Here is a 14308-nt window from a genome sequence, read left to right on the forward strand (position 1 = left end):
AACACAAACTATGCAGTGTCTGCCACACCAGATTATCTCCCTTATCTACTGATTCTGTTTCATGTGAACAATTCAGCCAATCTTCACAGCTCAGTGAAGGGGGTGGGGGAGAGGGACCCAGAGCCATCCTGGTTAGGGGCTCTTAAGACTAATGATGTCTGATATGTCATAACTTACTAATAATGTTCAGAAAACTCAGCTACTACAACAGGCTGTTGCAGACTTAGCTGCTAGTGCAGATGTTGCACAGCCCCCCTCTCTAGCTCAGGACCACAAAAGCGTGGTTTACCTGACCTACTCTTATTCAGGTGAAGAACTACAGGAGGATGGGGATGTCTTGGATCCCATTAGTGGGGATTCCGTTTCTGCTCAGGGTATTGAACCCCCTAACTGGCTATATGGGACGTGTTAAAGCTCCCTCTAGAGGATGCTGTGTCACAGCAGTTGTTTCTCTTTACACAAAACAAGCCTAATGACACTTTCCCTGATTATGCAGCGTTAGATGACCTATTTAAATTAGCCTGGAAAAATCCAGACAATAAATACCAAGTTTCAAAACTGTTTGCACACTTTCCCATTTACTACTGAATGTAGGAAATTCTGGGAAGAACCCCTGGTAGGTGCTGCCTTCCCCTGGCTTTTTTTACCATAGAGGACCCTGAAAAATAGACACTACAATAAAGTCTATCTACACAGCAGCAGGTGTATCGCAGAGGCTGTTCATAGCGGGTTTTTGGATGACACATGCCATTCACACGTGGGCTACTCCAATTCAGGAGAGCCTCTCCGGGGATATGCCTCTGGTCACTACGGTGACTCTCCTGAAGCACATTCAGGACACTGCACGCGTCCTGTGTGATTCGCTCAAGAAGATGGACAATATTAATGCTAGAACGTCTGCTAAGGCAGTGTCGACGTTCAGGGCCTTGTGGTTGCGTCAGTGGATTGCGTACGCAGAATCCAAGAGCAGTGTAGAATCCCTCTCCCCTCTGGGGCCCCGCCGGCTAGGCGATCCTACCTGGGGCCGTCTGTTCAGTCCTTTCGCTCTAACAGATTTTGATCTAGGGCCAGGGGTGCCTCCAATGCGAATAGAGGTACCAGAGGTAAGACAAAAAGACCTGTAAACACAGTTTCTCAGGAACAGAGCACCAGTTCTGCTTCCACTAAGTCTTCAGCATGATGGTGCCCACCTGCCCCGAAGGGATCTCGAGGTGGTAGCTTGAGTGCGTCACTTCAGCCGCATATGGGGGGGTTTCCTGACAGGGACCTAATTTCTCAGTGCTATAAGCTGGAGTTAGACAGTGCTCTTCCCCAACGATTTTTCAAATCAAGCTTATCAGCTTTGGAGGATACTGAAGTTACGCTGCATCAGGCCATCCAGCAGTTGGTCCAGTCCTGCGTCATTGTTCCAGTACCAATACCACAACGAGGCAAGGGTTATTACTCCAACCTGTTTCTGGTACCGAAACTGGACAGTTTGGTAGGGCCCATCTTGAATCTAAAGTCCTTGAACCCTTATCTAAGGGTTTTCAAGTTCAAAATTGAATCCTTGAGAGCAGTAATTGCGGGCCTGAAAGTCCAGGAATTTATGATCTCCTTGGAGACCAAGGCGCCTACCTTCATTTTTCCAATTTGGCCACCTCATCAGGCTTCTCGGAGGTTTGCCCTACTGGAGGATCACTACCAGATCCAGGCAGTACCCTTCGGCCTGTCCACAGTGCCGAGGGTATTCACAAAGGTAATGGCGGAGATGACGTTCCAGCTCTGGGTCCAGGGGTCAATGTAGTCCCTTACCTGGATGATCTGATAAAAGCAAGATCTGGGGACCTTTTATTGCTCCATATTGACCGCAGTATCTAACTTCTGTCACACCGTGCGTGGATTCTCAATTTACAGTAGTCCCTCTTGGAGCCAACTGAGTGGCTCCTGTTCCTGGGGATGTTTCTGGATACCGATTGCCAGAAGGTGTTCCTCCCTGAGGACAAAGTGAGAACACTTCAGGAGATGGTCCGCATGGTGTTCCAACCTGCTCGATTATCCATCTTTGCATAACATTGTTGGGGAAGATGGTCGCCTCATACGAGATGATCCAAGAGGTTCTATGCCAGAACTTTTCAATTGGATCTCCTGAGCATGTGGTCTGGATCACATCTACAGATGCACTGGATGATTTGGCTGTCACCTCAGGCCAGGATTTCCCTCCTGTGGTGGCCGCAGTCCACCAATCTCCTCGAAGGCCGGAGTTTCGGGATTCAGGATTGGACCCTCATGATGGAAGCGAGTCTGCGAGGATTGGGAGCTTTCACCCAAGGGGCGCAGTTCCAGGGCAGGTGGTCAGCCCACGAAGCCCTCCTTCCTATAAACATTGTGGAACTTCAGGTGATCTACAATGCTCTGCTTCAGGCCTCTCCTCTGCTCACGGATCACGCGATCCAAGTTCAGTCGGACAATGCCACAGCGGTGGCATACATCAACGGCATGGAGGGACAAAAAGCAGAGCCTGCATGTGAGAAGTGTCAAAGATACTCTTCTGAGCGGAAAGAAATGCAAGAGCAATGTCGGCAATCTTCATTCCGGGTGTGGGCAACTGGGAAGCAGACTTCCTAAGTTGTCACGATCTCCACCTGGGGAGTGGGAACTTCACCATCAGGTGTTCCAGCAGGTCATCCACCGTTGAGGCTGTACACAGATAGACATGATGCTTCTCGACTCAATAAGAAGCTTCACTGGTATTACTCACGAACCAGGGACCCCCTTCAGGCGAGGGCAGTGGATGCACTGACGTCACCTTGGCCTTACCAGTGGTCTACCTGTTTCCTGATTCCGTTTTTCCCAAGAATGCTTAAGCGAATCAGAAATCAAGGAGTCCAGGCAATTCTAATTGCCCCGGATCGGCCTCGGAAGGCGTGGTACGCGGATCTTCTGGACATGTCCGTCGAAGACCATTGTCCTCTACCACTATGAAGAGATCTTCAACAAGGACCGTTCGTCTACCTGGACTTACGGCGACTTCGTTTGACCGCATGGAGGTTGAGCGGAACATCCTAGCTCACAAGGTCCTTTCCAAAAGGGTTATTGCTACCATTGTTCAGGCCAGGAAACCTATGATGTCAAAATGCTATCATCATATCTGGAGGAGATATGTCCCTTGGTGTGAGGAATGCGCGTATCCGCCTGCAGAGTTCCACTTGGGACGTTTCTTTCGTTTTACTGCAGGCTGGTGTGGATAAGGGCTTATGTCTGGGTTCCGTTAAGGTCCAGATTTCAGCGCTCTCAACTTTCTTTCAGAAGAAATTGGCAGTGTTGCCAGAAGTTCAGACCTTCTTGCAAGGGTACTCCACATCCAACCTCCTTTTGTGCTGCCTACGGCACCCTGGGATTTGAATGTAGTGTTGGAGTTTCTACAGTCCTCCTGGTTTGAACCTTTGACAGTAGAAGACGAGTACCTCACGTGGAAAACAGTGATGTTACTGGCCCTGGCTTTTACTAGACGTGTCTCAGAATTGAGGGCCTTATCGTGTAAAAGTCCATACTTGGTCTTTTAAGAGTACAGAGCGGAGCTCAGGACTAGACAGCAGTTCCTGCCGAAGGTTGTCTCCGTATTTCACCTAAATCAACCTATTGTAGTTCCATCCAGTTCCGACACTTTTTTGCTCCTCCGGAGACATTGGATGCCGTGCGAGCCTTGAATATCTATATCAAGCGAACGGCTCGGATCAGAAAGACTGATTCCTTGTTTGTGCTCTATGATGTGCAGAAAACGGGTTGTCCTTCGAAGCGGTCCGTTGCTCTTTGGCTTAGGCTACTATCCATCAGGCCTATGTGTCGGCAGCCTTACCTGTTCCTAAATCTCTAAAGGCCCACTCTACAAGATCTGTGGGCTCTGCCTGGGCGGCTGCCCGTGGAGTCTTGGCCTTGTAACTGTGCCGAGTTGCTACCTGGTCAGGGAAGAACACTTTTGTGAAGTTCTACAAGTTTGATACCATGGCCAAAGAGGATACCCAGTTTGGGCAGGCGGTGCTGCAGACGTCTCCGCCCGTTCCCGCCCGTTCTGGAAGCTTTGAGACGTCCCCATCGTACAAAGTCTCCCCAATATTCCTTATGGATGCTAGAGAAAATAGGATTTTAATTGCCTGCCGGTAAATCCTTTTCTCGTAGTCCATAAGGGATATTGGGCGCCTGCCTGAGTGCGTTGCCTTTCCTGCAGGTTCTCTTTATGTATTTACCCGTTCAGCTGTTGCTGTTGTTGTTACCAGCCGTTGCTGGATGTTATATGTTCGTGGTGTGCTGGTGTTACATCTCACCATTCTTTGTCATGTTCCTTCTCTCAAATATGTCCTTTCTCCTTCGGACACTGTTTTACCTATAACTACCTGTGGGAGGGGGCATTGAGGGGAGGAGCCAGCACACCCAATAAAGGAATTTAAAGTGCACCAGATCCTTTGGACCCTGTCTATTCCCCATTGTACTAAGTCTCCCCAATTTTCGTTATGTACTAAGAGAAAAGGATAAACCGGTAGGTAATTAAAATCCTATTTTAATTTTTTTCAAACACCTCCTGTGACATTGCAGTTAGGAAGCTGATTGGCTTGTACTTTATCACTCTTCATCTTTCTCCACTTTTTCACTTGTTAATGCTTTTGGGCCTTTGCACCCAGAGTTTCGCTCGAACTGCATTCTGGGGCACAATTTGGTAGTGATATTGATGTTCATAGACTGCAGCATCACTCCCAGGGGGCCGGAGCAGGAGGAGGAAGTTCGTTCTGCACTTGTGAAAGGGGACACAACAGAGTGTTAAGGTCCCCATCCACTAGGGAGTTTTTCCTGCAATCTGGCTGGGAGCTTCCCAGGAGCTCTGCAATTGCGATTTGCTACTTGAGTGTATTTTGAACATGTGATTTATCTCATGCGATGTAATGTTATTAAACCTATTTCTGTGTGATTGAGATAAATATAACGTGCAGCACGTGTGATCTGCGATTGTGGTGGGAGACACACTGGAGCGCGCCTCGCAATCGCACGAAAAGAAAATGCATTGTGACACTTTTCATGCAATCAGTCTCAGCAATTCGTCTTAACCGCATAAAAACAGGCCATATCACACTAGTGGATGGGGGGCCTTAAGATATATGATATCTATATCTGTGTCGACATTATGACCCTGTTGCTATGAGGACTTTCAAACTTAAAACAGTGATGACATTTTGTCATCAACCTTCTGTTTTGTTTTGATTTAAGTTTGACTACATACTTGTTGAAGAGTATATATTAACACAACTGTAGCCTCACCGTTCCACGGCTGTCCTCAGTGAGCAGTGCATTTGCATTAGCTTGCTTCTAATTTTAGACACATACATTCAGGTTTTTTAAGCAGATCGCAATTGCATACACTTTTTTTTTTTTTTTAATATACTTTATTATGAAACTAGAAAATCTGACAGTTATTTTTATGCAAAATACAATGCATTTGTATTTTAAGTTCTTAACTGATTTTTTTTTTTCCATTTCATTATATTGCTCTTTATTTTTTAAAGGTTTTGTAGTTCTTGTCTGTTATGTAATGCTGAATCCTTTTTTTTTTTATAATTTTGCTTTCAGATATCCACCCAGTGGATTTATCAGGAAATACACTTTGCTGCCATTTTACTTAGTGGATGATTCAGCTAGAAATTCTTTCAAAATGGCCTCTGTATGTAGTACTAGTATGCTGTGAGCCTACATTTGTGGGATTTCATGATAAACTATTTTCTAACCTCTATCTAGGTAATTCCATTATAAAATCAAATACAAAATCAAGTTATCCGATTTCCTTAAAGGGGAAAAGTTCCGGACAACTGATCTGCTTTGTACTCCTGTATGGATACTTTGATGCAGTAAGATAGAAGATGAATAATATGCACCGTTAACCTGATTTGTGGTCAGAGAAGCATAAAATAGATTTGTGTTTTCTTGTATTGATGTCATTGAGGTAACAGCCTATTAGGTTAATGTATCTTTTATTTTTTCTTCACCAGTGAAAGCAAGTTGAATACATTGGTGCAGAAACTTCACGAATATTTAGCACACTCTTCAGAAGAGTCTGAGGATACAACTTCTCCTACAAGAGAATCTGGGGGCAAGAGTGCAGGTGAGCAGAGAGCTGGTGACTTAAGGCTTTACTGGTGGTCTGAATGTTTAGTTTTTAAAAACATAACTTTCTCTAGCATCAGTAAGGGATATTGGGGAATCTAGTATGATGGGTATAGACGGGGTCCAAAGGAGCCAGTGCACTTAAGATTTCTTCAACTGTATGTGCTAGCTCCTCCCCTCTATGCCCCCTCCCACATGCAGTTTAGAAAAAAAGTGCCCTCCGGAGAAGATGCACATTTGAGCTGCAGAGTATTTTTCAATTTCTTTTTTTCTGTTTGTTATTTTCAGTATGCTGTTTGGGCAACAGTATACCTGCACCGTGGGAATTGGGGAGTGGGGAGTGACGGCGGACTGTTGTCACCGGCCTTACGAGGTGCAGAGCCGCTTGGTTGTTCAGCGGGGCCCTGCGTCTTGGCTGTCACAGCCGCAGCATGCCGCACACCCGTAAGACTGCCTGAAGGCGACATCGGTGGTGGTTCAAGTGCGGCTGGCCACGGGCGCGGCGTTTGGGATCCTCCCGGATTGGGGGGTGGGGAGGTCCCCCTAGATCCCCCATGTAGACTGGCACAAAACCACTAGAACTAGCACTTGTTGTGATGATTTTTTATCTATAAGGAGACTTTGCCAGTATAATATTTATCTGTAGCTCCTGCGCCATTGGATGGGGCGGAGCTACATCAGAGCGGGACCTGAGGCATTTTGGCACTTTCCTCTGCTTACTGCAGCCATTCTCAATACACACAGCGCTTCCTGATTCCTCAGCGACGCTGGATATCTGGTACAGGGTGTAGCAAAGGGGGAGAGCTTGTGTACACTATCTGGGTCTTCTTTAGGACAGGAATTGTTGGTGTTTAGTGTAATATACTGAGCTGGCAGCCTCACAGCTCAGGGTGTGCTGGTGTCCTTCTCTGTCTGTGTCTCCTCTCACATACAGTAGGGCAGGCTTGCAATATAACTGTCTGTGTGTATGTTATTGTGCTTACTGTGAAACATGGGTAAACACAAGCTGTACAGTGTATGTCACACCAGATTCTCTCCATCATCTACTGAATCTGTTTCCTGTGAACAATGCAGCCAATCTTCACAAATCAGTGAAGGGGCTGGGGGAGAGGGTGCAGAGCCTCACTGGTTAGCGTCTCTTAAAACTGTTATGTCAGATATGTCATCCCAGCTCACTGCTAATGTGCAGAAGACTTGGCTACTACAACAAGCTGTTGCAGATTTAGCTGCTAGGGCAGATGCATCACAGCCCTCCCTCTCTTATGCAGGTCACTATGGTTACCCACCTAAAACACATTCAGGACACTACACGTGTCCTCTGTGATTAGCTCAAGGAGATGGGGAACATTAATGCTAGGACTTCTGCCATGGCAGTGTCGGCGCGCAGGGCCTTGTGGTTGCGTCAGTGGATTGCGGACACAGAATCCAAACGTAGTGTAGAAACCCTCCCCTTTTCGGGGGAATGGCTCTTTGGGGTCAAATTGGATACCTGTATTTCCAAAGTTACGGCTGAGAAATCCACGCTTCTCCCCTCTGGGGCCCCATTGTTGAGACGCTTGTATCCAGGGCCGTCTGTCCAGTCCTTTCGGTCTCACAGATTTCGATCTAAGGCCAGAGGTGCCTCCAATGCAACTAGAGGCACCAGAGGCACCAGAGATAAGGCCAGAAAGCCTTCAAGCACCAGCTCTCAGGACCAGTCCACCGCTTCTGCTTCCGCTAAGGCCTCAGCATGACTCTGCACACCCACCCCGAGGGGATCTCAAGGTGGGAGCTCGACTGCGTCACTTCAGCCGCATCTGGGAAACTTCCTGCCAGGATACCTGAATCAGAAATCTCGTTTCTCAGGGCTACAAGCAGGAGTTCGACAGTACTCCTTCCCAACGATTTTTCAAATCAAGCTTACCAGCTTTGGAGGATATGCAAGTTAGGTTGCAGCAGGCCATCCAAAAGTTGGTCCAGTCCCACGTCATTGTTCCAGTACCAATACCGCAACACGGCACAGGGTTTTACTCCAATCTGTGGTGCCGAAACCGGATGGTTCAGTAAGGCCCATTTTGAATCTAAAATCTTTGAATCCTTATTTGAAGGTTTTCAAGTTCAAAATGGAATCCCTGCGAGCAGTGATTGTGGGCTTGGAAGAACAGGAATTCATGGTCTCCTTGGATATCAAGGATGCCTACCTCCATATTCCGAATTGGACGCCTCATCAGGCGTACCTGCAGTTTGCCCTGCTGGATGATCACTTCAAGTTCCAGGCACTGCCCTTCGGCCTGTCAACAGCCCCGAGGGTATTCATGAAGGTGATGGTGGAGATGATGATCCAACTCTGGGTCCAGGGGGTCAATGTGGTCCCTTACCTGGACGATTATCTGATAAAATCAAGATCCAGGGAGCTTTTATTGCTCCATATTGACCGCATTATCCATCTTCTGTCAGACCATGGGTGGATCCTCAACTTACTAAAGTCCCACCTGGAGCCAACTCAGCGGCTCCTGTTCCTGGTGATGTTGCTGGATACTGTGGCCCAGAAGGTGTTTCTACCGGAAGACAAACTCGAGGGTCCATACATCTTTCCATAAAATTGTTGGGAAAGACTGTCGTTCCTACGAGGCGATCCAATATGGCAGGTTCCATGCCAGAACTTTTCAGCTGAATCTCCTGAGCAAATGGTCCGTTTCACATCTTCAGATGCATCGGATGATAGAGCTGTCACCTCAGGCCAGAATTTCCCTCCTGTGGTGGCTGCAGTCCTCCAATCTACTGGAGGGCTGGTGTTTCAGAATTCAGGATTGGACCCTCCTCACGTCGATGTGAGTCTACGAGAATGGGGAGCTGTCACCCAAGGGACTCCGTTCCAGGGCAGGTGGTCAGACCACGAAAGCCTTCTTTCGATCAACATTCTGTAACTTCGGGCGATCTACAATGCTCTGCTTCAGGCCTCTCCTCTGGTCAAGGATCACTCAATACAGGTGCAGTCGGGCAACCCCACAGCAGTGGCATATATCATTCGACAAGGAGGGGTAACAAGCAGAGCCTGCATGCAAGAGGTGAGGTATCGAAGATACTCCTCTGGGCGGAAAGAAATGCAAGAGCAATGTCTGCAATCTTCATTCCGGGTGTGGACAACTGGGTAGCGGATTTCCTGAGTCGTCACGATCTCCACCCGGGGGAGTGGGAACTCCACTAGCAGGTGTTCCAGCAGGTCATCCACCGGTGGGGCTGCCCGCAAATAGACATGATGGCTTCTCGTTTCAACAAGAAGCTTCACTGGTATTGCTCACGAACCAGGGTCCCTCAGGCGAGGGCAGTACACACTGACGTTGCCTTTGCCTTACCGGCTGGTTTACCTGTTTCCTCTGTTTCCATTGCTCCCAAGGGTGCTCAAGTGCATCAGAAATCAAGGAGTCCAGGCAATTCTAATAGCCCTGGATTGGCCTCGGAGGGCGTGGTACACGGATTTTCTTATCATGTCTGTCAAAGACCCTTGGCCTCTACCACTACGAAGATATCTTCTTCAACAAGGACCGTTAGTTTACCCGGACTTACGGCGACTTCGTGTGATGGCATGGAGGTTGAGCGGAACATTCTAGCTCACAAGGGCCTTTCCAAGAAGGTTTTACCTACAATTGTTCAGGCCAGGAAACCTGTGACATCAAACATCATATCTGGAGGAGATATGTCTATTGGTGCGAGGAACGCATGCATCTATCTGCCTGCTGAGTTTCACTTGGGACGTTTCTTAAGTTTACCAAAAAAGAAGAAAAAGACTTGTTTTTTTGGGGGCACTCATTGAAAGATATTACATAAAATATAACTTTTATTGATTATCATTAAAATGTTGCCACAAACCAAGACTAGGACATGAACATGTACACATAAATACCAGAATTCACAAAAAAAACAAAAAACCACAAAAAAAAAACCACGCCTTAATTTCCGTGTGGTATGAACACACTGTGAGGAGATACACGTGACCTGGTCAGGGTCAATGTTATTGATCCTGACAATAGTTCCTGCAATAATAAGCATTGACAGTCCCCTAACAAGAGGAGACAAATTGTAGGATGATATAGTCGGCTGAAACAAGAAGCGGTAGCCCTATAGATAGACTTACCATAAATTTCAGCCTGTTGTAATGGATGCTACTGGCGTAGAATATAAGTAACAATAACAGTGTTGATTAGTATGTGTCCAAACTTCATAGCACATACAATCTCCCCATCGATTGCATATCATATGTTCCCTTAGAGAGGTAGTAGCGAAATAATCTAATAATTATTCAAGATCTAGGATATAAATCGCCATAATATGAGTAAAAACTGATCCTGTAATTGTCTTAGTGCAAATACTATTGATTTTCTCAGTGCAGTGTACCTGTAAGCCTATTATTAGTAGAATTGGTAATTTGTTGGTAAAAAATGTCCACTATATATAGAAGACCCTGATCCGCATCTCGGGTATTGGCAGGTTATTGCTGATTGAATTTGTTGTCTGGGCAGAAATATTTAGTATGCCTCAAGAACACATTGTAGCAATAAATGTATCAATCTTGCTCCTCATATGTAACCATCATATTGATATTCAGAAATCAGTATAACAGGGTATACATCTAACATATCCTCTAATACGTGTATGTAAAAAGATGGCGTAAGGAGCATATGAATGAGCTGGTACAAATTGCAGAAAAGGGGAAGAAAAGGCACTCCTATAATTGATGCAGTGGGGTGGCTTCTGTTTACTGTGTGACATGCATTAATACAGTAAATGAGCGTGTCCCATCTGCACCTAAGGGTTGGAAACAGAGATAATGCTTCTGCTTTTGAAAAGATCACCCTCGGGCACCCTGATGTAACAGCGCAGGGGGTCCTCTGAGTTCTCCTTATGACAATGAGAGAGCATCGAAAAAAGATTTAAGAAACATAGTATCAATAAGATGAAAATAAAGAGCACCAATCCCCTTTTGAATGTATGCTGCTTCCTTGCATATGTGTATACATTGATGCCAGGTGAGCGGTACCTTCCTTACGCCTATAGTGCCTGGAAGAAAGAAGTTAGGTGACAGTGCTGGGACCCTAATGGTAGTAACGGTCCTGATGCTGCAAGGTATTGCAGGACCCGTTACCCACCATGCTGTCCCGCCTGCTGTCACTCGAAATGAAAAGTACCTGAGAGTACGCGTGGATGTCAGGGTGTACGGCTCCTGCTGCACTGCACTGAGCAGCTGTTTCGCTTTCCAGCTTCCTCAGTGAGACACTGCACTGAGAAAATCAATAGTATTTGCACTAAGACAATTACAGCATCAGTTTTTACTCATATTATGGAGATTATGGCGATTTATATCCTAGATCTTGAATAATTATTAGATTTATTTCGCTACTACCTCTCTAAGAGAACATATATAATATGCAATCGATGTGGAGATTGTATGTGCTATGAAGTTTGGACACATACTAATCAACACTGTTATTGTTACTTATATTCTACGCCAGTAGCATCCATTACAACAGGCTGAAATTTATGGTAAATCTATCTATAGGGCTACCGCTTCTTGTTTCAGCCGACTATATCATCCTACAATTTGTCTCCTTGTTAGGGGACTGTCAATGCTTATTATTGCAGGAACTATTGTCAGGATCAATAACATTGACCCTGACCAGGTCACGTGTATCTCCCCACGGTGTGTTCATACCACGCGGAAATTTAGGCGTGTTTTTTTTGTTTTTTGTTTTTTTTGTGAATTCTGGTATTTATGTGTACATGTTCATGTCCTAGTCTTGGCTTGTGGCAACATTTTTTCTCTAACGTCCTAAGTGGATGCTAGGGACTCCGTAAGGACCATGGGGAATAGCGGCTCCGCAGGAGACTGGGCACAAAAGTAAAGCTTTAGAACTACCTGGTGTGCACTGGCTCCTCCCCCTATGACCCTCCTCCAAGCCTCAGTTAGATTTTTGTGCCCGAACGAGAAGGGTGCACACTAGGTGGCTCTCCTGAGCTGCTTAGTGAAAAGTTTAGTTTTAGGTTTTTTATTTTCAGTGAGACCTGCTGGCAACAGGCTCACTGCATCGAGGGACTAAGGGGAGAAGAAGCGAACTCACCTGCGTGCAGAGTGGATTGGGCTTCTTAGGCTACTGGACATTAGCTCCAGAGGGACGATCACAGGCCCAGCCATGGATGGGTCCCAGAGCCGCGCCGCCGGCCCCCTTACAGAGCCAGAAGACAGAAGAGGTCCGGAAAATCGGCGGCAGAAGACGTCCTGTCTTCAACAAGGTAGCGCACAGCACTGCAGCTGTGCGCCATTGCTCTCAGCACACTTCACACTCCGGTCACTGAGGGTGCATGGCGCTGGGGGGGGGGGCGCCCTGAGACGCAATAAAAAAACACCTTGGATGGCAAAAAAATGCATCACATATAGCTCCTGGGCTATATGGATGAATTTAACCCCTGCCAAAATACATAGCAAAACGGGAGATAAGGCCGCCGATAAGGGGGCGGAGCCTATCTCCTCAGCACACTGGCGCCATTTTCCCTCACAGCTCCGTTGGAGGGAAGCTCCCTGGCTCTCCCCTGCAGTCACTACACTACAGAAAGGGTTAAAAAAGAGAAGGGGGGCACTAATTACGCGCAGTATTAAAGATACAGCAGCTATAAGGGGAAAAACACTTATATAAGGTTATCCCTGTGTGTGTGTGTGTGTGTATGTATGTATGTATATATGTATATATATATATATATATATATATATATATATATATATATGTGTATATATATATATATATATATATATATGTGTATATATATATATATATATATATATGTGTATATATATATATGTGTATATATATATATGTGTATATATATATATGTGTATATATATATGTGTATATATATATATGTGTATGTATATATATATATATATATATATATATATATATATATATATATATATATATATATATATATATATATAGCGCTCTGGTGTGTGCTGGCGAACTCTCCCTCTGTCTCCCCTAAGGGCTAGTGGGGTCCTGTCCTCTATCAGAGCATTCCCTGTGTGTGTGCTGTATGTCGGTACGTTTGTGTCGACATGTATGAGGAGAAAAATGATGTGGAGACGGAGCAGATTGCCTGTAATAGTGATGTCACCCCCTAGGGGGTCGACACCTGAGTGGATGAACTGTTGGAAGGAATTACGTAACAGTGTCAGCTCTGTATAAAAGACAGTGGTTGACATGAGACAGCCGGCTACTCAGCTTGTGCCTGTCCAGACGTCTCATAGGCCGTCAGGGGCTCTAAAGCGCCCGTTACCTCAGATGGCAGATATAGACGCCGACACGGATACTGACTCCAGTGTCGACGGTGAAGAGACAAATGTGACTTCCAGTAGGGCCACACGTTACATGATTGAGGCAATGAAAAATGTTTTACACATTTCTGATAATACGAGTACCACCAAAAAGGGGTATTATGTTCGGTGAGGAAAAACTACCTGTAGTTTTCCTGAATCTGAGAAATTAAATGAGGTGTGTGATGATGCGTGGTTTTCCCCCGATAACAACTGATCATTTCTAAAATGTTATTGGCATTATATCCTTTCCCGCCAGAGGTTAGGGTGCGTTGGGAAACACCCCCTAGGGTGGATAAAGCGCTCACATGCTTGTAAGAACAAGGGCTCTACCCTCTCCTGAGATGGCCGCCCTTAAGGATCCTGCTGATAGAAAGCAGGAGGGCATCCTAAAAGGTATTTACACACATACTGGTGTTATACTGCGACCAACAATCGCCTCAGCCTGGATGTGCAGTGCTGGGTTGGCGTGGTCGGATTCCCTGACTGAAAATATTGATACCCTAGATAGGGACAGTATATTATTGCCTATAGAGCATTTAAAAGATGCATTTCTATATATGCGTGATGCACAGCGGAATATTTGCCGACTGGCATCAAGTCTAAGTGCGTTGTCCATTTCTACCAGTAGAGGGTTATGGACACGACAGTGGTCAGGTGATGCGGATTCCAAACGGCATTTGGAAGTATTGCCTTATTAAGGGGAGGAGTTATTTGGGGTCGGTCTTTCAGACCTGGTGGCCACGGCAACAGCTGGGAAATCCACGTTTGTACCCCAGGTCGCCTCTCAACATGAGAAGACGCAGTATTATCAGGCGCAGTCTTTTCGTGGGCAAG

General features: G+C 46.0%; 1 protein-coding gene across 2 annotated transcripts in view; it reads left to right on the plus strand.

Annotated features, from left to right (window-relative positions):
- Nucleotides 1–14308, plus strand: part of ATRX (ATRX chromatin remodeler) — a 561376-nt gene that overhangs the window by 67390 nt on the left and 479678 nt on the right. For both annotated transcript variants that reach the window (XM_063937173.1, XM_063937174.1), the window contains one exon: nucleotides 6015–6127. In XM_063937173.1, the coding sequence (XP_063793243.1) occupies nucleotides 6015–6127 (113 nt within the window). The remainder of the gene's footprint in view (nucleotides 1–6014; nucleotides 6128–14308) is intronic.

The sequence above is a fragment of the Pseudophryne corroboree genome, chromosome 8 (genome assembly GCF_028390025.1).
Source record: "Pseudophryne corroboree isolate aPseCor3 chromosome 8, aPseCor3.hap2, whole genome shotgun sequence".
NCBI classification, from domain to species: Eukaryota; Metazoa; Chordata; class Amphibia; order Anura; family Myobatrachidae; genus Pseudophryne; species Pseudophryne corroboree.